The following is a 25,179-nucleotide window of genomic DNA, read 5'->3' as shown; positions in this document are numbered from 1 at the left end:
CAAATGCATTGTATATACTGTATATATACACTACATCACCAAAAGTATGTGGAAATCTGCTCGTCGAACATCTCATTCCAAATTCACAGGCATTAATATAGAGTTGGTCCCACCTTTTCTGCTCTAACAGCCTCCACTCTTCTGGGAAGGCTTTCCACTAGATGTCGGAACATTGCTGCGAGGACTTGCTTCCATTCGGCCACAAGAACATTAGTGAGGTCGGGCAGTAATGTTGGGCGATTAGGCCTGGCTCGCAGTCGGCGTTCCAATTCATCCCAAATCTGTTCGCAAGATCTTCCGCACCAATCTCGACAAACTATTTCTGTATGGACCTTGCTTTGTGCACGGGGGCAATGTGATCCAAGATGGTGTAGCAGTCAGACGTCTTTGTCCTTGTCGTGTCCCATGTATATATCTTTTATATCTTATATATTTGTTCTTCGCATATATTTTTAATATTTTTTCTAAACCTCAACTTCAAAATACTCTCCTACAAAAGGGACGCAAAAGGCATTTGAGGATGAGGATCTCCATATTGCAAATGTACGGTCCCTTACTAGACATCCGCAAATGCTTTTAAAAGTCGCCGACGGCCTCGGGCCATGCCCCAGGGCCAGATCAAATAAAGTCTCTCGGACATTTGGTTTCCGTTTTTATAAAATATTCAAATTTTGGTAATTTTTCCGCTGTCCCGGTAAATTCCACCAGATGGCGAATGGCTTCTTATTGCAAATGTACAAAACATCACCAATGGCCATTTCTCCTAAACGGAAAAGACTTCGAAGACGAAACTTGGTGAGCATAGGTTTGGCCTAATGGGCTGTTAACCCAGAAACAAGATGGTGTTCGAGGCCTCAACGCTTTTTGAGTTAAGGCCATTTTTCTGGGATTAAAGGTCAAAAACGAAAATAGAGCGCTAATTTGACCGCTTCACGTCAAAGTACATGAACCTACGGTGTCAGGAAAAAAAGAACCAGCCATTTATCTATCGTAATTTATGAGAAATCGTACAATGTACAACTGATGATGGTCAAAGAAATGTGTTTTTCCCCCAAAAAAGTTACAGATCCAGTTGTGGCATGTTCAGATGAATCTGTTAAGGTGGGTTTCGGAGCTCTACGAGAGTTCTGTGATTTTCTGTAATCACACACACTCATTCAACCATCTGTAAATCAGTCAGTTCTTAACGTAAAGATTTAAAACTCAAAATTCTGTAAGAGCCTACCCCAAGGAGGATATGTGTTTACTTTCAGCTTCCTGTGCCAACCGGAAGTCCCTTAAATTGGGGTCATAGGGGCTGTTTCGAAGGGTTAAAAAAGTCACATCTTTCTAAAACTTCATATGTCATTTTTCCCATCAGATTTCCAAGAAAAACTCACACACACACACACACACACACACACACACACACACACACACACACACACACACACACACAGCAAGGATGGAGTGACACAGTATGGGGCTTACAGACACACAGAGCCTGCAATAGTTACCTTTGTTCGAACTATCAAAGAACTGTCAGACCTAGAGCTCTGAAACTTTAGAAACCTGTTCTAGAGCTCAAGTTGATAGTGCACGGTGAGTTATGTGGCTCTAGAAGGTTCTCGGATCGAGAAACAGCCCCGTACATTTGCAATAACTTCAAATAATTTTGACCATCGCGAAAATTACGACATTTAGAAAAGTCCCAGAGTCACAAGACTAGGTGCATTGAAACCGCCTCAGCCCATAGAGACGGACCCTAAAGTTGCTGTCCGATAGCTCATTCAAGGACCCTGTAGCAACGCCCGGAAAATTTGGATTTTCAGCACCAATTAAGGTCGCTGCTCGGGCTCCAAATGACCTATCGAGCCGAAACTCGGGATTCGGGGTCGCCTCAGCTAGGCCTACACATAATGTCAGAACTGGACCCGCAGCCAGAATGTAACTACGTGTTTTACGTTTTTATTATGGTTTAAACAGAAGGCGCTGTGAATTTTGGGCCTGCTCTGAAATATGTGATAGTTGGCTTCTAAACTAGTTGGAAAAAGTGGGTTTGGTGTCAGTTTGTATCAGTTTGGTGTCAGAATGATATCTAATTGACTGATGGACGCTGAATTGCTGGCTGACTTTTAACCATTTGCAATTTGTTTAAACAGTGATAAACCATCACCAAATGGACATGTTGAAATCAACACCAACGAGCGATGGAGAGGAACCACCATCACTGCCCGGCCATCCCGAGATCAACAGGCCAGTCAATTGGGCGGTTCTGTAGTATTTTAGGGCATGTCAAATTCGTGATGTAAATGTCCATTTTAACATATTGCAAATGGACAGCCTGTTGATCGGAACGGGTTACCAGGAGCACATTTAAAAAATGTTTTTAATGCCTTTAGAAGGGTGCAAGGGATCCATGGCCGGGTTTGGAGCACCCCCAACCCGTGCCCATCCAATAGGTGGTGCCCCTGGTCATTTTGGGCGTTATCTTACTGACTGATGGATACTGACTTGATGGCTGACTTTTGTCCATTTGCAATATGTTTTAACAGTGAAAAACCATCACCAAATGGACATGATGAAATCCACACAACGAGCGATGAAGAGGAACCACTATCACTGCCCGGCCATCCCGAGTTCAGTCAATTTTGCATTTCTGCAGTATTTTTGAGCATGTAAAATTCGTGAAGGTAAATGCCCATTGAAACATATTCTAAATGGACAGCACCTGGTGATTGGAACGGGTTACCAGGAGCAAATTTAAATGGTTTTGAATGCCTTTAGGAGGGGGCAAGAGGTCCACGGCTGGGTAGGGAGCACCCCCCCACCCATGCCCATCCAATAGGGGGCGCCGCTGATCATTTTGAATGTTTTTCTTTTTTAATTTAAAAAACGACAGAGTCCCACTTCTCTCTCATCATACATGACAAATAGACCTTCTAGGTTGATTCAGGGCTTAACATAGTGATATATATCATTTGGGCAGTATAAATGCCATTTGGGCATGGTTCACTGACTTTTAGGTTCGGAAGCCGACTTACTATGATCATATATGGCAAATGGACATAACATCCTGATTTGGCACTTTCAATACTTATATATTGCATTTGGACATTTCTTATTGCATTTGGCAATGGTTCACTGACTTTTGATTTCAACTTTTGACTCTTGACTAGCTACTAGCTAGTAGTCAGCTAACCACTGCTAGCGGTCATCGGCTAACCTTTAGCTCGGAAAACCCTCGTCAGTTTGCACAACGCGATTCAAACCAGAGCATACCGGACCTATTTTCTCTCCATATCCCTGGACTCCCACCGCAAGCTCTGAACCTTTTCACCTGGATCATCACAGCTGGCTAGCTGCAATCCGAGTGTTTACTCCTGGCTAACGTCTCTGTCCTAGCTACTAGCTAGTAGTCAGCTAACCACTGCTAGCGGTCATCAGCTAACCTTTAGCTTGGAAAACTCTCGCCAGTTTGCACAACGCAATTATAACCAGAGCATACCGGACCTATTTTCTCTCTAGCTAGCTGCAATCCGAGTGTCTACACCTGGCTAACGTCTCTGTCCCAAAACAAGCACCAGCTAGCCTGGAGCTAGCCCATGCTAGGCCCATCTCCCGGCTAGCTGAAGTGTTCCATCAGCCACTTCTGGGCTACAATACCTATTTTGCCAATTGGCCTGGACCCATTTTACTGCAGGTGCAGAGCCCCGCCGGTCCTTCACGACTGGACTACCGACGTAATCTGCCCGAGGGGGTTATTCAACTGGCCCCTCCGTCGCGACATCCCCTGAATGCCCATCTGCTAGCCTGCTAGCCGCGGCCCGCTAGCTGTCTAGAGCATATTGGCTGTTTGCTGAATAGGTCCATTGGACAATTTCTTTGGCAACTATACCTATTTTGCCAATTGGACTGGTCCTCTTTACCACACGGAACCCTACTAATCCAGCCTCACTACTCACTGGACCCCTATGATCCCTCGGCTACGCATGCCTCTCCTTAATGTCAATATGCCTTGTCCATTGCTGTTCTGGTTAGTGATTATTGCCTTATTTCACTATAGAGCCTCTAGCCCTACTCAATATACCTTAGCCAACCCTTTAGCTCCACCTCCCACACATGCGAAGACATCACCTGGTTTAAATTATGTTTCTAGAGACAATATCTCTCTCATCATCACTCAATGCCTAGGCCTACCTCCACTGTATTCACATCCTACCATACCTTTGTCTGTACATTATGCCTTGAATCTATTCTATCGCGCCCAGAAACCTGCTCGTTTTACTCTCTGTTCTGGACGTACTAGACAACCAGTTCTTATAGCCTTTAGCCGTACCCTTATCCTACTCCTCCTCTGTTCCTCTGGTGATGTAGAGGTTAATCCAGGCCCTGCAGTGCCTACCTCCACTCCTATTCCCCAGGTTCTCTCATTTGTTGACTTCTGTAACCGTGAAAACCTTGATTTCATACATGTTAACATTAAAAGCCTCCTCCCTAAGTTTGTTTTATTCACTGCTTTAGCACACTCTGCCAACCCAGATGACTTAGCCATGTCTGATTCCTGGCTTAGGAAGACCACCAAAATCCTTGAAATGTCCATCCCTAACAATAACATTTTCCGACAAGATAGAACTGTCAAAGGGGGCGGTGTTGCAATCTACTGCAGAGATAGCCTGCAGAGTTCTGTCTTACTATCCAGGTCTGTACCCAAACAATTCGAGCTTCTACTTAAAAGATCCACCTTTCCAGAAACAAGTCTCTCACTGTTGCCGCTTGCTATAGACCACCCTCTGCCCCCAGCTGTGCTCTGGACACCATATGTGAACTGATTGCCCCCCATCTGTCTTCAGAGCTCGTGCTGCTAGGTGACCTAAACTGGGACATGCTTAACACCCCGGCCATCCTACAATCTAAGCTTGATGCCCTCAATCTCACACAAATTATGAATGAACCTACCAGGTACAACCCCAAAGCCATAAAACACGGGCACCCTCATAGATATCATCCTAACCAACTTGCCCTCCAAATACACCTCTACTGTTTTCAACCAAGATCTCAGCGATCACTGCCTCATTGCCTGCATCAGTAATGGGTCTGCGGTCAAACGACCACCCCTCATCACTGTCAAACGCTCCCTAAAACACTTCAGCGAGCAGGCCTTTCTAATCGACCTGGCCCGGGTATCCTGGAAGGATATTGACCTCATCCCGACAGTAGAGGATGCCTGGTTATTCTTCAAAAGTGGCTTCCTCACCATCTTAAATAAGCATGCCCCATTCAAAAAATGTAGAACCAGGAACAGATGTAGCCCTTGGTTCACTCCAGACCTGACTGCCCTTGACCAGCACAAAAACATCCTGTGGCGTTCTGCATTAGCATCGAATAGCCCCCGTGATATGCAACTTTTCAGGGAAGTTAGGAACCAATATACACAGGCAGTTAGGAAAGCTAAGGCTAGCTTTTTCAAGCAGAAATTTGCATCCTGTAGCTCAAACTAGAAAAAGTTCAGGGACACTGTAAAGTCCATGGAGAATAAGAGCACCTCCTCCCAGCTGCCCACTGCACTGAGGCTAGGAAACACTGTCACCACCGATAAATCCACTATAATTGAGAATTTCAATAAGCATTTTCCACTTGGCTACCTCTACCCCGGTCAACTGCCCTGCACCCCCCACAGCAATTCGCCCAAGCCTCCCCCATTTCTCCTTCACCCAAATCCAGGTAGCTGATGTTCTGAAAGAGCCGCAAAATCTAGACCTCTACAAATCAGCCGGCCTAGACAATCTGGACCCTCTCTTTCAAAAATTATCTGCTGAAATTGTTTCAACCCCATTACTAGCCTGTTTAACCTCTCTTTCGTATCGTCTGAGATTCCCAAAGATTGGAAAGCAGCCGCGGTCATCCCCCTCTTCAAAGGGGGAGACACTCTAGAACCAAACTGCTACAGACCTATATCTATCCTACCCTGCCTTTCTAAGGTCTTCGAAAGCCAAGTTAACAAACAGATTACCGACCATCTCGAATCCCACCGTACCTTCTCCGCTATGCAATCTGTTTTCAGAGCTGGTCATGGGTGCACCTCAACCACGCTCAAGGTCCTAAACGATATCATAACCGCCATTGATAAGAGACAATACTGTGCAGCCGTATTCATCGACCTGGCCAAGGTTTTCGACTCTGTCAATCACCACATTCTTATCGGCAGACTCAACTGCCTTGGTTTCTCAAATGATTGCCTCGCCTGGTTCACCAACTACTTCTCTGTAGAGTTCAGTGTGTCAAATCGGAGGGCCTGTTGCCAGACCTCTGGCAGTCTCTGGGGGTGCCACAGGGTTCAATTCTCGGGCCGACTCTCTTCTCTGTATACATCAATGATGTCGCTCTTGCTGCTGGTGATTCTCTGATCCACCTCTACGCAGATGACACCATTCTGTATACTTCTGGCCCTTCTTTGGACACTGTGTTAACTAACCTCCAGGCGAGCTTCAATGCCATACAACTCTCCTTCCATGGCCTCCAACTGCTCTTAAATGCAAGTGAAACTAAATGCATGCTATTCAACCGATCACTGCCCGCACCTGCCCGCCCGTCCAGCATCACTACTCTGGACGGTTCTGACTTAGAATATGTGGACAACTACAAATACCTAGGTGTCTGGTTAGACTGTCAACTCTCCTTCCAGACTCACATTAAGCATCTCCAATCCAAAATTAAATCTAGAATCGGCTTCCTATATCGCAACAAAACATCCTTCACTCACGCTGCCAAACATGCCCTCGTAAAACTGACCATCCTACCGATCCTCGACTTCGGCGATGTCATCTACAAAATAGCCTCCAACACGCTACTCAACAAATTGGATGCAGTCTATCACAGTGCCATCCATTTTGTCACAAAAGCCCCATATACTACCCACCACTGCAACCTGTACGCTCTCGTTGGCTGGCCCTCGTTTCATACTCGTCGCCAAACCCACTGGCTCCAGGTCAAGTCTACAAGTCTTTGCTAGGTAAAGCCCCACCTTATCTCAGCTCAGTGGTCACCATAGCAGCACCCACCCATAGCACACGCTCCAGCAGGTATATCTCACTGGTCACTCCCAAAGCCAATTCCTCCATTGGCCGCCTTTCCTTCCAGTTCTCTGCTGCCAATGACTGGAGCAAACTGCAAAAATCACTTAAGCTGGAACCTCATATCTCCCTCACTAGCTTTAAACACCAGCTATCAGAGCAGCTCACAGATCACTGTTTGTTTATTCCATGTGTAACTCTGTGTTGTTGTATGTGTCAAACTGCTTTGCTTTATCTTGGCCAGGTTGCAGTTGTAAATGAGAACTAGCCTACCTGGTTAAATAAAGGTGAAATAAATAAAAAGAATGTCATGCTGAAACAGGAAAGGACATTCCCCAAACTGTTGCCACAAAATTGGAAGCAAAGCATCATCTAGAATGTAATTGTATGCTGTAGCGTTAAGGTTTCCCTTCAATATAACTTAGGGGCCATAAAAAAACAGCCCCAGACCACTTCTCCTCCCCCATCAAACTTTACGCTCGGCACTATGCATTGTGGCAGGTAGCGTTTTCCTGTCATCCTTCGGACTACCGGATGGTGAAGCGTGATTCATCACTACAGAGAACGCGTTTCCACTGTTCCAGAGTCGAATGGCGGCAAAATTTACACAACTCCAGCCGATGCTTGGCATTGCGCATGGTGATCTTAGGCTTGTGTGCAGCTGCTCTGCCATGGAAACCCATTTCATGAAGCTCCTGACGAACAGTTCTGACGTTGCTTCCAGAGGCAGTTTGGAACACGGTAGTGAGTGTTGCAACCGAGAACAGAATATGTTTTACACGCTACGCACTTCAGCACTCGGTGGTCCCGTTCTGTGAGCTTGTGTGGCCTACCACCTTGCGGCTGAGCCTAGACATTTCCACTTCACAATAACAGCACTTACAGTTAACCGGGGCAGCTCTAGCAGAGCAGATATTTGACAAATGACGGTGCCACGTTAAAAGTCACTGAGCTCTTCAGTACAGGCCATTCGACTGGCAATCTTTGTCTATGGAGATTGCATGGCTGTGTGCGAATTCTTTACACCTGTCAGCAACGGGTGTGTTTGAAATAGCCGATTCCACTAATTTGAAGGGGTGTCCATATACTTTTGGCTATGTTGTTTATTCACTGAGTGTACAAAACATTAGGACCATCTTCCTAATATTGAGTAACACCCCCTTTTACCCTGAGAACAGCCTCGGGGCATGGACTCTACAGGAACTATATACTCTATGTTGACTCCAATGCTTCCCACAGTTGTGTCAAGTTGGCTGGATGGCCTTTGGGTGGTGGACCATTCTTGATACACGCGGGAAAATATTGAGCGTGAAAAACCCTGCAGCGTTGCAGTTCTTGACACACTGAAACCGGTACGCCTGGAACCTACTACCATACCCTGTTCAAAGGCACTGAAATATTTAGTCTTGCCCATTCACCCTCTGAATGGCACACATACACAATCCATGTCTCAATTGTCTCAAGGCATAAAAATCCTTAACAGTGTGTAGCAAATTCTACTAGTAAAAATCAGAAATTAGTATGACATCCTGGCATTTAAAGCATACTCAATTTTGGAAATGTCACATACTATAAAACATTATTTTTTTGCATTACCAAACAGGCTACTACTTAGAACGCAAGTATGAGTATTCTATTCAGCTCCAACATCGTTATTCAATCACTCCCACAAAGAAAAACATGCTTATTCTCTCTCAAATGGAACCTCTAAACAGAACATTGCTAACTAAAGAGCCTACGGGACTTGTAGCAACCAACAGACACGTACAGGTGCATTTTCAACAACAGTCTACTGCAACAATTACACTGAAACACATACATTACATACAGAGGAATAAGGGGCAGAGTGATAAAGAGGGAGAGCGAGAGAGAGAATGGGGAAGAAGAGCGAGATAATAGATGGAGAAAGACAGAAACAGCAACAGAAGTCAAGTTAGTCTAATCTGTTTCTGCGCACAGAAGACGGAAGGAAAGAGAACGAGAGAGAGTAGAGAGAGAGACAGAGAGAGAACGAGAGAGTAGAGAGAGAGACAGAGAGAGAGAGTAGAGCGAGACAGAGCGAGAGGGAGAGAGACAGAGAGAGAGAGAGAGAGAGAGATCGGGGGAAAGAGAGCAATAACAGTTTGAGAAAGACAGGACCTAAAGATGGAGAGAAATTACAGTAACAGCAGCAGGAGTCAAGTCAGTGTAATCCATTTCTGCGCAAAGCAGAGAGAACGAGAGAGAGAGAGTAGAGAGAGATAGAGAGACAGCGAGAAAGAACGGGGGATAAGAGAGAGATAACAGTTTGAGAAAGACAGGAACATAAAGATGGAAAGAAATTACAGTAACAGAAGTCAAGTCAGTCTAATTTGTTTCTGCGCAAAGAAGAGAGAAGGAACGAGAAGGAGAGAGAAAGGGAGGGATATGAAGATATCTTCAGCTTCAATCGATACTGTATGTGCGAAACCAAAAAAAGTATATTCCTTCCAACAGCCAGGAATGCTGAAGCAGCAGTCATACAGAGTACATGAATTACCTACCCCTTTATCTAGCCTACATCTCTCACCCACCAAGTTCAACAGATCAATTATCAGCTGACAGCACAGCAGACGTATACTGACCCCACACATACTGATGTAGTGTATCATCTGATGTTTGTGTGTGTGTGTGTCTGTGCGCGCACATCTGCGTATGTGTCGGTGCATGCGCCTATGCATCTTTGCGTATGTGGAAATCTGCACGTGTGTGTACTTACGTCTGTGCTTTGTGCATGTGTGTTCACCTGTATGTGTGTGTGCGGTGGCTTCAGCAGTTGTACCTGTCCAGGCTGTGAGACGTGCGTGGTGAGCCCGTGTAGAGCAACTGTCTGAAGTCCTTTATCAGAGCATCCCCCGGTCTCTGGTTCAACCTCTGAGCCAGGCGAGATAGCTTACTCTCCGAGCTGCAAAGCAGAGGGAGAGAGGGGGGAGGCGAGAGTCGGAGAGGAGGGAGATGGAGGTCAGTCCTGAATGGTACCCTTGAGAGGAGAGGTTAAGTCCAGATGAGAAGCAAAAGTCACATTCAGGCAAATCTCTCAATGTCTCTATCTCACAGAGAAAGAGAGGAGAGTAGGTCTTTCTCTCTCTCTCACTGAGTTCTAAGGAATGTCGGTACCACTAAGGTAAGTGTAGCCCAGATCTGAAGCTCTCTCCTGGCTGTCTCAGTCACACTGAGTCCCTCTCTGGAGCCCATCCAAAGTTCTAAATAAATCTTAGTCCATCCCGTTCTGAAACTTCCAGGAGACGAGTGTCACAACCCTGGCCAGTGTAGACCCTCTCTGGATCTCCGCGTTCTGTCAGGCAACTAAACCCAGTTCAAGAGATTTATTCTCCAAGGGGCTCGCTCAGACAAGTGTATCCCCAAAGAGGTGCTCTATCCTGGATCAGTTTCAGAGCAGCGTAGCTCCTTTCTGGTTCCTACTCTGGAGCTTGTCTCTGTATTCCTCTCTGGCTAGCTATGCTGATAGCACTGAGCACCTGTTCAACGCAGCTCTGTGTAAGCAAGAGCATCTCGTTTTAGCTGCACACACAAACACGCACCCACACAGAGGAGAGCATTGAAGGGAGAAGGGAAAGCCTGCAAGAGAAAAGGAAGGGAGAGAGAGAGAGAGAGAGAGAGAGAGAGAGAGAGAGAGAGAGAGAGAGGATGATGTGAGAGGGGGGTTTGGGAGGTGAACACTGAGCACACACGGAGAGTGGGTGCCTAGAGATGAGCGGACGGATGCTGGGCGCGCACACACACACACACACAAATACACGCACACACTGTTGGCAGCCGTTACACACACACTGTACCGAGTAAAAAGAACCTGGGGTTGCTTTACAGGAGGATGGAGAGAGAGGGAGAGGAGAAGGACAGATTATTGTTGCAAAAGAAAAAGAGAGATGGGGATGACATTGTCAGAGGGGGAGACGGAGATAGAGATGAGAGGGGAGGACTGGGGCTGACCTATTATTAAGAGGGGGAGAAGCAGAGAGGGGGGAGAGATGGGGGGAGGGGGAGGACACCTGTTATGAGATGGGTGGAGGGGGAGGGAAGAAGGGGAGCATGTGAGTGAGCAGGTGATGGAGAGGGAAAGGGGTAGGAGACATAGAGGAGACAGAGAGAGAGAGAGAGAGGGAGAGGAGATAAAAGAGAGGAGAGGCAGAGGAGAGAGGATGATAGATGAGAGGGAGAGGAGAAAGAGGACATGAGAGGGATAGGACAGAGATATGGAAAGGAGATGAGAGGATAGGAGAAGAGAAGAGAGGGAGAGGAGATAAGAGGGAGAGGAGACAATATGATAGGAGAGGGAGAGGAGAGAGATGAGAGGAGAGAGGAGAGGCAGAGGAGAGAGAGAGGTAGATAGATAGATGAGAGTGAGAGGAGAAAGAAGGGATGAGAGTGATAGGAGATGAGATAAGATGATAGGAGAGGGAGAGGAGAGAGGGAGAGGAGATGAGAGGCAGAGGAGAGAGAGATGTTAGACAGATGAGAGTGAGAGGAGAAAGAGGAGATGAGTGATAGGAGAGGGAGAGGAAATAATATGATAGGAGAGGGAGAGGAAATAAGATGATAGGAGAGGGAGAGCAGATGAGATGAGAGGGAGAGGAGACAAGATAATAGGAGAGGGAGAGGAGATGAGAGGAGAGAAAGATGATAGGAGAGGGAGATGAGATGAGAGAAGAGAGAGGGAGAGAAGACAAGAGGATAGGAGAGGGAGAGGAGATGAGAGGGAGAGGGAGAGGAGGGAGATGAGATAAGAGAGAGGGAGAGGAGATGAGGGAGAGCAGATGAGAGGGAGAGTAAATAAGAGGAGATGAGGAGGAGAGGAGAGGAGATAAGAGGAGATAAGGGATAGGAGAGGAGCTGTTGTTCACACGCTCATCTCCATTCTCTCGATTATCTGTAGAAACTGGGTTACCTGCAGAGAGAGAGTGTATGTGTGTGTGAGTGTGGTTTTACTATCCTTGTGGGGACCAGAAGTAAAACAAGGAAAATTCAGACAAGGAATAAGGCTATTTTAGGCTTAGGGGTTAAAATTAAAGTTTGGTTTTGAGTTAGGAGTTAGGGTTATGTTTAGTTTTATGGGTTAGGGGTTAAGGGTTATGGTTAGGGAAAGTAGGATTTTGAATGGGAATACATTTTTTGGTCCCCACAAGCATAATAAAACAAACACACACACACAAAATCCAAAGGCCCTGATGCCCTGACTAACAAAGTATCATAAATAATAAATCGAAGCAGGAATATGTTTGTTGGCAAAAACCAGACCGTATAGGTTCTAATGAAGGCAAAAGCGAAATGTCTTAAATGTCCCGTGTGGCACAGTTGGTAGAGCATGGTGTTTGCAACGCCAGGGTTATGGGTTCGATCCACACGGGGGACCAGTATGGGGGAAAAAATGTATGAAATGTATGCATTCACTACTGTAAGTCGCTCTGGATAAGAGTGTCTGCTAAATGACTAAAAATGTGAATAAATTGAATGTCAACAATTTAATGTCACCCTTCTCCTTGTTTTTCCTGTAATACATTTAAAGACACTAAACCTATACAGGATTGGTGTCCCCACCGCGGGACAGTTGAGCTAACGTAGGCTAATCTGATTAGCATGAGGTTGTAAGTAACAAGAACATTTCACAGGACATAGACATATCTGATATGGGCAGAAAGCTTAAATTCTTGTTAATCTAACTCCACTGTCCAGATTACAATAGCTATTACAGTGAAGGAATACCATCCTATTATTTGAGGAGAGCGCACAGTTATGAACTTGAAAATGTAGAAATAAACAAATTAGGCACATTTGGGCAGACTAGTCTTGATACAACGTTTTTAACATAAATACAATGGTTCATTGGATCAGTCTAAAACTTTGCACATACACTGCTGCCATCTACTGGCCAAATTAAACCTAGCCTGGAATAGTACACTGTGACCTTTCTGTTGCATTTCAAAGATGTTGATAAAAAAAGAAATGTATTTTATTTATTTTATTTCACCTTTATTTAACCAGGTAGGCAAGTTGAGAACAAGTTGTCATTTACAATTGCGACCTGGCCAAGATAAAGCAAAGCAGTTTGAAAAACAAAACAAAAGAAAAAAGTATGTTTGTTTCATCTTTTACCAGATCTAATGTGTTATATTCTCCCACATTAACTTCACATTTCCACAAACTTCAAAGTGTTTCCTTTCAAATGGTATCAAGAATATCCTTGCTTCAGGTCCTAAGCTACAGGCAGTTAGATTTGGGTCATTTTAGGCGAAAACTTTAAAAAAGGGTCCAATCCTTAACGGTTTTATATTCCTTTCCAAATCAGCAGGTTTACTCCCAGGCAGAAAAGCCTGTCTAACTATCTATGTGTCAGTCCCTAGGAGGCTGGTTACAATCACACACACGCATGCACACACAAACACACACTATACCATTAGCTAATCTTTTGGTCCTGAGCTGACCATGGAAAATCACCAACCCTGCTGACCCACTCTCACACACATATAGGCACACAAGTTGTGCGCAGATCAGCTGTTTGTTCACCCACACCCACAATTGCTAATAACCCACCCATAACCGCCTTACTATATGTGATAAAGTGAAAATCGGAGGCCCGCACCCGACCCGCTAATACAGAAAGTTTGGGGTCACTTAGAAATGTCCTTGTTTTTGAAAGAAAAGCAATTTTTTTGTCCATTAAAATAACATCAAATTGATCAGAAATACAGTGTAGACATTGTTAATGTTGTAAATTACTATTGTAGCTGGAAACGGCTGATTTTTTATGGAATATCTACATAGGCGTACAGAGGCCCATTATCAGCAACCATCAATTGTGTGTTCCAATGGCACGTTGTGTTAGCTAATCCAAGTTCATCATTTTAAAAGGCTAATTGATCATTAGAAAACCCTTTTGCAATTATGTTAGCACAGCTGAAAACTCTTGTCTGATTAAAGAAGCAACAAAACTGGCCTTCTTCAGACTAGTTGAATATTTGGAGCATCAGCGTTTGTGGGTTTGATTACAGGCTCAAAATGCCCAGAAAAAAAAACGTTATCCTAAAACTCGTCAGTCTATTCTTGTTCTGAGAAATGAAGGCTATTCCATGCGAGAAATTGGCAATAAACTGAAGATCTCATACAACGCTGTGTACTACTCCCTTCACAGAACAGCGCAAACTGGCTTTAACCAGAACAGGAAGAGGAGTGGGAGGCCCCAGTGCACAACTGAGCAAGAGGTCAAGTACATTAGAGTGTCTAATTTGAGAAACAGACACCTCACAAGTCCTCAACTGGCAGCTTCATTAGATAGTACCCGCAAAACACTAAAGACTGGCCAATAAAAATAAAAGATTATGATGAGCAAAAGAACACAGACACTGAACAGAGGAACTCTGCCTAGAAGGCCAGCATTGCGGAGTCCCGATGGATCTCTGTGTAATTTGCTCCGTTCATCTTTCCCTCAATCTTGACTAGTCTCACAGTCCCTGCCACTGAAAGACATCCCCACAGCATGATGCTGCCACCATCATGCTTCACCGTAAGGATGGTACTGGCCAGGTGATGAGTGGTGCCAGGGTTCCTCCAGACATGACGCTTGGCATTCAGGCCAAAGAGGTCAATCTTGGTTTCATCAGACCAGAGAATCTTGTTTCTCATGGTCTGAGAGTCTATTAGTTGCCGTTTGACAAACTCTAAGTGGGCTGTCATGTGCCTTTTACTGGATTGGCTTCCGTCTAGCCACTCTACCATAAAGGCCTGATTGGTGGAGTGCTGCAGAGATGGTTGTCCTTCTGGACGGTTCTCCCATCTCCACAGTGCTCTGTCAGAGTGACCATTGGGTTCTTGGTCACCTCCCTGACCAAGGCCCTTCTCCCCCGATTGTTCAGTTTGGCCAGCTCTAGGAAGAGTCTTGGTGGTTCCAAACTTCTTCCATTTAATGATGGAGGCCACTGTATTCTTGGGAACCTTCAATGCTGCAGATGTTTTTTGGTACCCTTCCCCAGATCTGTGCCTCGACACAATCGGACAATTCCTTCGACCTCATGGCTTGGTTTTTGCTCTGACATGCACTGTCAACTGTGGGACCTTATATAGACAGGTGTGTGCCTTTCCAAGTCATGTTCAATCAATTTAATTTACCACAGGTGGACTCAAATCAAGTTGTAGAAACATCTCAAGGATGATCAATGGAAACAGGATGCAACTGAGTCCCAATTTCGAGTCTCATAGCAAATGGTCTGAATACTTATGCAAATGTTATTTCATTAGTTATTTATTTTTTACATTTTTGCTTTGTCATTATGTGGTATTGCGTGTAGATTGATGAGGTAAAAATGTATTTAATCAATTTTAGAATAAGGCTGCAACGTAACAAAATGAAAGAGTGAAAGGGTCTGAATACTTTCCCGAATGCACTGTAATTTCAAACATTTTGGTAGGCTATTTGTTTGTCAACTTCTCTATACTTAGATACATGTAGCTTCTCGTCTGTCATTATATATTGCCCTAGAAGACTAAATAAACCCTTGCTCACGAGAATATCATAAATCAATAGAATGAAAGCATCAATCTAGTTGACGTCGGTAAAGTTCTCTCTATCATCTGTGCTTTTGCGGAGCAGTTTAGGGACTGGGGAGAAAATGCAATAAGAAACAAAAAACGGGAAAGTTTGACTGGTTTGACTGGTTGTAAGGAAATAGAAAGCTGTGAAAACGACCCAACATGTTTCTGATAAGAATTTAGTTTGACTTAGATGCATATTTTATGTGGATGAAATACTATCAGCTTTTATGATGCTGATAAATATTGCACCTCCACAGACTGTATATAACTGTCCATATTTTTCCACTCCTGTTCCCGAATCAAAAATGTTCCTACATTTGGTGTATAATTTTACTGCAAGAAATGCTTAATTCTGCAGGAGTTCATATTACGCCTATGTGAGAGGTTATAGACCTACAGTCAGTGTCCAGATATCAGTTTCCATTTAACCCATCTGAACAGTAGGCTACAGTTCCCTTGATGTGCCATAGGCCTACTTGAAGTCCTCGTGTTGTGACTCTTAAATGTGTATAGTGCCTCACAATGATCACACACAACTGGTACTGCTATCATCCTCTTTTACCACTTCACCAAATCTTTCCAAAACATCACTTTTCTGGCCCTCCCTAGTATTTATTTTCAACTTTCCATTTCGCAGCTTTTCTCTTATTGAATTAAACTCAGACATTGTCATTTTTGCCTCCGTTGATACTTTTTCTGCCCGTTCCCAAAAGCATTTTGTGATTGGTGTGTAGGCTATTTGGCGAGCGCACGGTTAGGCCCTAAAGCTTAGGCTTATGCACTAACGCCAGATAGCCTAAAAAGAATGAAAGAAAAACCTCCACGTAGCCTGTAGATATACATTGCACAAGAATGGCACTTTTATGTATTTTTTAAGGTATGGTTTTATCTTCATTCAACCCACCCCCATCCGGGGACTGCGGGTTATGAGTCAACCTGCGCAACACACACACACACACACACAGATAGGGGGGCATACACACAAACAGCATACACATGCAGGCAAGCATGGTAAAACAGCAAAGCAGTGAGAACAGAACAAACTCATAAAAGCTGAACAGTAATATTCACAATACCATAAAAAGTACAACATCAGCATACCAGCCATAACAAGTTTACTGATGTCATAGAGTATGTCACTAGAGAGGTTCCAACAGGTTGTTCTGTATGACTAATATAGAATGTGACGTTCATTGGAATTGACCAGCAGTACAATATCACTGGTAAAGTGCTATTATTCAGACTGACAGATAGGAAAGGGTTTTGTACACGTATGCACGGACGCACGCACGCACGCCACCCCCTGCCTTTGCAGCCAGCGACATTGGTCATGATTGGTTGGTAATTATCCATTGTATCGTCAAAGTGGTGTTTTTTGACAGTTCCGGGTGTCCTACTGGGTGCCTTTCGTATCGTCAGCGGCCACAGAACGCCGTTTTCCTCAGTGACTTGATGTGACACACACACGCTCAACAGGGTATGATCTGATATGGTTTGTACTGGTGAACAGTGGCGTGTATTCAGGGAAGCCAAGGGAAGCCAGACTTCTCCCAGAAAATAATATAAAGAAAAACACATAAAATAATGTATCATTCGTCTTTTTTCTTTGTGTTTTAGAATTTCCTTCAATTCGCAAGAGGCTGAATGTACTGTATCTCACCGGAGAAAGCATCCGAGCAAGCGAAACAGCGCTCCTCTGTCTCTGTATGTGTAGCCCATCTATCTGATGCTGTCTGGTCAAAAATAGAGTATGATATTGTTGCCGCCAGTAGCACTGAACGCAACGGAAGCCAGCAAGAATTTGGCCTCCCTTTATGTTTTTTTTAATATAAAATAATAGCCAATCAGCGTTGAGCTAAACTGAGCAAGCTCAACTGTGAATGGTCCTGGCCCACCAAAAAGAAGTGTCAAGGGAAGCCAGTTTGGATTTGGCTTTACACCAATCACATCACATCAAAAGCCAAGCGTCACTAACAGAAAAAACTTGAATTGTTGCATCTCGTTGTGTTGTTGTCTTTCCAGTGGCTAGCTAGTTAGCTAAAATTAACCATGGATGGAGATAGGGATTTAGACTTGGGGTTTTACTTCATTCTCCGTACTGGCCAATGATTATAACGGCAATTCTGATCCAACCATAAATTCATACACTGTGCCCCTGGCCTGAGAGGATGGAAGTTCAATATGTAGCTAGATGTAGTAGGCTAAATGTTAACTAGCTGGCTCATCGTTGCCCATGAAAAGGAGTTAGGCTAGAGAGCAAGCATTTTAGCCAGGTAGCCTAGGACAACAAAAACTTAAAGCGTGGACTGTATGACAGAGTCATAAACTGTTTCGGCAATATGAAGGAGAGGAGGATGGCATTGGCGTTTATCTACAAGTAGGGTAGGTCAACATGTTTTTTCTACTTGCAAGCACACAGGCACGCACACATAGAAATCAGTAACATTGAAAGCCACATCATTTTAGAATACGTTGTCTGGACTAAATGGTTTTTGGTATATTTTATTTGTCACTGTAATAGACTAAGCATAGCTGATATGATGTTGAAATGTTAAAGTTAAAGTTGAAATGGTGCTGGAATAGTGGATGCATCTTCTTTTTTCTTTGCGATCCATGATTCTATATCCATAACATTAGTTGTTTAGTAGTCCGAAAATGTAGGAAACATTAACTTGCTTGACCATGCTGTAGGTCATGTAACTGTTTGTTACATGCAATATGTTTTGTGGACTTCCTCCGGACAGAGGTTGCTCTCCGGTTATGTGATGAAACAAAAGTGTGGTTGAATTTATTCTGTCACTGTCTTCTCATTGTCTCGGCATCTATATATCACGGTTGCATGGCATATGAACTAACAGGTTATTATAGAGCAAACAACGCAATTATCACGACACATAGGTTGTAACATGGCTATTATTTCCTGGCGTACAGTGATTTTAGCCAGGCACCGGTACTGCTGTTGAAAGCCATATGAAGTGTGTGTGGCACATCAAGTTACAGTATATTCATTATATAACTTAACTAGCTAACATACATTTGGTGAAAACAAGTTATAGTCACTGGCTGGCTGGCTAGCTGGCTAGAGTTATCAATGTTTTCAATGGTGATGAATGAGAGCTATAGTTAACTAGCTAACAAACAATGCAACAAAAGTGTAATTTAGGATTTTATAAATACACCAACAGGCTCTGAATTTCAGGAATCACAGTTGTCCCTGGTGCACTGTTAAATTATTTAACCATTTTAACAAAAACTTTTTGGATGAAAACTATGTTTTTAATATTGCCCTCGTTGTCTTTCATGGGTTTGAAACTTGAGTCTGTGGCATCGGACTCCAACTTGGTCAGCGAAAGTTGCTAATTGGCCCATATTTGGGGCCGGGGTTCATTGAAGGGTCAATAAAGAAAGAGTAAGGACTTGGGATGTTCGGCTCTTTTTATCTTTTCAACTCGATCAGTCAAAACAACGAATCTTTCAATTGATTTCGTTCATTTGATTCAGTTATGCCCAGAGCCCGCAGGACCTCCTACCAGCGAACGATGAACTAAAAACTTGAAAGAATCATGATTCTACAAGATTCTCATTCACCATATTGGGCTTATCGGAGCTGTCAGCTGTGACAGACTTATACAAGGTTGCTTCAAACAATGTACATTTGTGAATGCTAGGTATACAAATAAGATTATTTACTGATACCTTTGAAACAAGGGTCTAGTTGCGGCCGCAACCGGACTAGACTTTTAACGACTTTTGGCGAAACAGAATTACTTGACTGCGGCGAGGGATTTAAGCACGATATCGTTCGCAAACTGCAGCAGCCGCCAAACAACTCGTTCTCGAGTCCGAGTGTTGAGCAGAGTAGGATGTGTATGTTTTGGCTCAACAATGCTGTGTCAATCAACAACATTCAATAATCAATGAATTGCAGTCATTATTGCGCCATGTGCTCAATGATATTTTGTTCTCTATACTACTGTCTGCATAGACAGTTGGAGGTCAGAGCACGTCTCCGAAGCCACTGAGCCGGATGAGCGTGTATTAATTATTATAATTTTGTATTTATTTCACCTTTATTTAATCCTACTGTAGAATTAATTGTGGCCAGCAGGTGAAACAAACGACTAAAATGAACGAGTCACTCGGAAAAACTAATCATGAGTTTCGAGTCAGTAAAAGCGAGTCGTTCAAAAGTAACTAATCATTCGCGAACCGCACATCACTACCCAGTATGGATTATCCATCTCCGCAAAATGGTGTAATACAGTTACTATATCTAAACAAGACAAACAAATATTCAAGATTTCCCTAATATCATCAAAATCAATAAATCAGAGCATGTTTCTGGGCTTATTCAGTAGTTCTGACCTAATTAAGTAGATTCATGTTGAAAAATAATGTAAAAATAAGTTGTAAATTATACTGTTGCTGCTTCCTGTTTTTTTATTTATATAACTCAGTGTCAAAATAGTGGTTTTAATGTCCAAATTCTTAATCAATATCCTGAAATAGGGTGTGATATTTTGAAGGAAAAATATTAAAATGACTCTACACACACGTGTCAAACTTGTGTTCAGATTGTATTTTGTTAAATTAGTACTTTATAAACTGCACACGCACCACAATTTGCCCAGCATCCACTCGAAGCTGGAATTTATTAGCCTGTTCCACTGTAATCAATAGCATGTGCAAATTAATCACTCACATCATATTGTATGGAAATCAATGGAACTGGGAAAATTTGCTACGCTACAGATGTAGGATCTTAATTTGACCACCCTGTTGGAGGAGAACTTTCCTGCAGGAAATGTAAAACTTGTAGTGCATTTGAGGTTTAAAGGCTTCTGAAGTTGTAATTTCCACTTTTACATTTTACAGACTTGATTTTCATTAAGAAAAATGTATCAACCCACACAAAAACTGTAATTAATCATAACCCACAAAATAATCCATATTTCCTGTTGCTGCAGGTTAATTTTCTTGCTGTAGCAAACTGGCACAAATTAAGATCCTGCATCTGTACATGCCCAATTTGCGCTCTTCTAAAAGACAAACAACAAAGAACTTGAGTATACAAAACTCAGCAAAAAAAGAAATGTCCCTTTTTCAGGACCCTGTCTTTCAAAGATAATTTGTAAAAATCCAAATAACTTCACAGATCTTCATTGTAAAGGGTTTAAACACTGTTTCCCATGCTTGTTCAATGAATCATAAACAATGAATTAACATGCACCAGTGGAACGGACGTTAAGACACTAACAGCTTACAGACGGTAGGCAATTAAGGTCACAGCTATGAAAACTTAGGACACTAAAGAGTCCTTTCTACTGACTCTGAAAAACAACAAAATAAAGATGCCCAGGGTCCCTGCTCATCTGCATGAACGTGCCTTAGGCATGCTGCAAGGAGGCATGAGGACTGCAGATGTGGCCAGGGCAATAAATTGCAATGTCCGTACTGTGAGACGCCTAAGAAAGCGCTACAGGGAGACAGGAAGGACAGCTGATCGTCCTCACAGTGGCATTACACCTGTGGGACAGGTACAGGATGGCAACAACAACTGCCCGAGTTATACCAGGAATGCACAATGCCTCCATCAGTGCTCAGATTGTCTGCAATAGGCTGAGAGAGGCTGGACTGAGGACTTGTAGGCCTGTTGTAAGGCAGGTCCTCACAAGACATTACCGTCAACAATGTCGCCTATGGGCACAAACCCACCGTCGCTGGACCAGACAGGACTGGCAAAAAGTGCTCTTCACTGATGAGTTGCGGTTTTCTCTCACTAGGGGTGACGGTCGGATTTGCGTTTATCGTCAAAGGAATGAGCGTTACACCGAGGCCCGTACTCCGGAGCTGGATCGATTTGGAGGTGGAGGGTCTGTCATGGTCTGGGGGCGGTGTGTCACAGCATCATCGGACTGAGCTTGATGCCATTGCAGGCAATCTCAACGCAGTGCGTTACAGGGAAGACATCCTCCTCCCTCATGTGGTACGCCTCCTGCAGGATCATCCTGACATGACCCTCCAGCATGACAATGCCACCAGCCATACTGCTCGTTCTGTGCGTGATTTCCTGCAAGACAGGAATGTCAGTGTTCTGCCATGGCCAGCGAAGAGCCCGGATCTCAATCCCATTTAGCACGTCTGGGACCTGTTGGATCGGAGGGTGAGGGCTAGGGCCATTCCCCCCAGAAATGTCCGGCAACTTGCAGGTGTCTTGGTGAAAGAGTGGGGTAACATCTCACAGCAAGAACTGGCAAATCTGGTGCAGTCCATGAGGAGGAGATGCACTGCAGTACTAAATGCAGCTTTGTTCAAGGACACATTATTCCATTTCTGTTAGTCACATGTTTGTGGAACTTGTTCAGTTTATGTCTCAGTTGTTGAATCTTGTTATGTTCATACAAATACTTACACATGTTAAGTTTGTTGAAAATAAACGCAGTTGACAGTGAGAGGACGTTTCTTTTTTTGCAGAGTTTACATATATCAGATGATAGATGAGAACCTGTAGTAGCCATTTATCAATTTATAGCTCTGTGAGACAATAATTTAGGTACAGTTGAAGTCGGAAGTTTACATACACCTTAGCCAAATACATTTAAACTCAGTTTTTCACAATTCCTGACATTTAATCCTAGTAAAAATTGTCTGAGGTCAGTTAGGTTCACCACTTTATTTTAAGAATGTGAAATGTGAAATTCCATGCCCTGACAAATTGAGGCTGTTCAATATTAGGAAGGTGTTCCTAATGTTTTGTACAGAGTTCATATCCACAGTGTTGTATAAGTGTACATGTTTCTACCCATTATTTAGCGCTTTGAAATGTATGTGGGGCTCATTAGCATATTTGGGGCATGTTTGCCATTGAGTGCCTTGCTCAAGGGCATATCAACAAATGTCTCACCTAGTCAGCGCTGGTATTTGAACAAGCAACCTTTCAGTTACTAGTCCAAAACGTTCTTAATCGCTAGGCTACCTGCCAGTAGTTGTCAAAGGTTGAGCACCTCATTTTGCACTGTCAGTTCTGCAATCTTTGTAAGAGCATGTGACATTAAAGGGCTGCACTGTTAAGAGGTAACTGTGCAGTAAGTTAGTTGCCTGGAAGTTACTGGGAATTTAGTGTTACCTAATTAGCAACCAGCTGTAAAATTCACAGTAACTTAATACCTTAACTGGCAACCTGTCAGTAAGCTATTGTAGAATGAACAGTAACATACTTGCAACTAGCTGCCAGTAGCTCAATGAACTTTTCTGATAACAAGAACGATTACACCATTAGGACCCAACTATTAAGCGTTCTTTGTGGTGAACACACTTGGAACCCAGCCTCACCTGGGCTCAACCTCTAAGTTGACAACAAGCTTACCTTCCTGCCACACCATCAGGTCAGTGAGAGTGACAGAGATCAACCACAGTAAGTTACTACTTCCTGCAAGCTAACAGTAAGTAATTGAAAATGAAACATTAACTTCCTGGTGAACAACTGCCATTAACACTAGAACTGCCAAGACGGTCAATGTGACCGTTTTCAATTTCAATAACTTCATTTCAATAAAAACCTTGAACCCACCTGTCCCTGCCTTTTCCTAAATATGTGTATTTTACACTCTAGCAGGACATTCAGATAAATATCATAAAACAAAGACTTTCTGACCATTTCATCCTCAAAGCGCCATGCTGGTCAATATGACCGTATATTTAACAGTAGAATAGCTGGGCCTCGAGGAGTACCAATAGCCACCAGTCTAATAAAACCATTTAACAAGAAAAGCATGGCCTCGTTGGACCACCCTTTATCAAATCAAACTCTATTTGTCACATGCGCCGAATACAACAAGTGTAGACCTTACCGTGAAATGCTTACTTAAAAGCCCTTAACCAACAGTGCAGTTCAAGAAGAGTTAAGAAAGTATTCACTCAATAAACTAAAGTAAAAAAGAATAAAAAAGTAACACAATAAAATAACAATAACGAGGCTATATACAGGGGGTACCGGTACCGAGTCAATGTGCGGGGGCACAGGTTAGTCGAGGTAATTTGTGCATGTAGGTAGTGGTAAAGTGACTATGCATAGATAATAAACAATGTGTAGCAGCAGTGTACAAAAAACAAATGGAGGGGCGGGTTTCAATGTAAATAGTCCGGTGGCCATTTGATTCATTGTTCGGCAGTCTTATGGCTTGGGGGAAGAAGCTGTTAAGGAGCCTTTTGGTCCTAGACTTAGCGCTCCGGTACAGCTTGCCGTGCGGTAGCAGAGAAAACAGTCTATGACTTGAGTGACTGGAGTCGCTGACAATTTTTTGGGCTTTCCTCTGACACCGCCTATTATTTAGGTCGTGGATGGCAGGAAGCTTGGCCCCATTGATATACTGGGCCGTACGCACTACCCTCTGTAGCGCCTTATGGTCAGATGCCGAGCAGTTGCCATACCAGGCGGTGATGCAACCGGTCAGGATGCTCTCGATGGTGCAGCTGTAGAACTTTTGGAGGATCTTGGGACCCATGCCAAATCTTTTCAGTCTCCTGAGGGGGAAAAGGTGTTGTCGTGCCCTCTTCAGGACTGTCTTCATGCCAATGTCCTTTGGTTGTGTTTATAAAGGTCTTATCTAACATTAAAATATGAAATGTAAATATTTGAAAGAACATAATAACATTTTCATTAGTTTATGTTACTGTGTAAAATAAATGTTAATAGTGGAGTGCCTTTGTTAAAACTATGAAACAAAAAGCATGTGAGTTGAAACACAGCTTATTTTTATAATGTTAAAACAAATACAAAATAATGGTAAAAGAAATAAAACAAACCGCAAGACACGCGGTCAATGAAGAAAATGTACCAAAATATCAGTAGCCTACACATCAGTATAAGCGCAAAGCGTGCTTCTAAATAATGTCACGGATCTGAGTCGAATCTGATAGGATGGTCTCAAGTATGTGTAATTTCAGCAAGGCAGTTAACCCACTGTTCCCTGGGTGCTGTGGATGTTGATTAAGGCAGCCCCCTGCACTTCTCTGATTCAGAGGGGTTGGGTTTAATACGGAAGACACATTTCAGTTGAATACATTCAGTTGGACAACTGACTAGGTATCCTTTCCCTTATTCACAACATTGACATCAGCAAACCACGATGCCATACATGTGAGGCTGGTTGGACGTACTACCAAATTCTCTTAAACAAAGTTTATGGTAGAGAAATGAACATTAAACTCTCTGCCAACAGCTCTGGTGGACATTCCTGCAGTCGGCATGCCAATTGCACGCTCCCTAAAAACTTGAGACATCTGTGCATTGTGTTATGTGACAAAACTGCACATTTTAGAGTGGCCTTTTATTATCCCGAGCACAAGGTGCACCTGTGTAATGATCATGCTATTTAATCAGCTTCTTAATATGCCACATCTGTCAGTTGGATGGATTATCTTGGCAAATGAGAAATGCTCACTAACAGGGAAGTAAACAAATTTGTGCACAAAATTTGAGAACAATAAGCTTTTTGTGCATATGGAACATTTCTGGGATGTTTTATTTCAGCTCATGAAACATAGGACCAACCCTTTACATGTT

General features: G+C 43.4%; 1 protein-coding gene across 1 annotated transcript in view; it reads right to left on the bottom strand.

The window, feature by feature from the left end:
• Positions 1–25,179, bottom strand: part of ankfn1a (ankyrin repeat and fibronectin type III domain containing 1a) — a gene marked incomplete in the record, with an annotated part of 232,233 nt that overhangs the window by 90,146 nt on the left and 116,908 nt on the right. The window contains 1 exon segment of the mRNA XM_029697427.1: positions 9,853–9,975. Coding sequence (XP_029553287.1) covers positions 9,853–9,975 — 123 coding nt within the window.

Source organism: Salmo trutta, chromosome 18, assembly GCF_901001165.1.
Source record: "Salmo trutta chromosome 18, fSalTru1.1, whole genome shotgun sequence".
Lineage (NCBI taxonomy): Eukaryota > Metazoa > Chordata > Actinopteri > Salmoniformes > Salmonidae > Salmo > Salmo trutta.
This window is presented reverse-complemented; position numbering and strand designations above follow the sequence as displayed.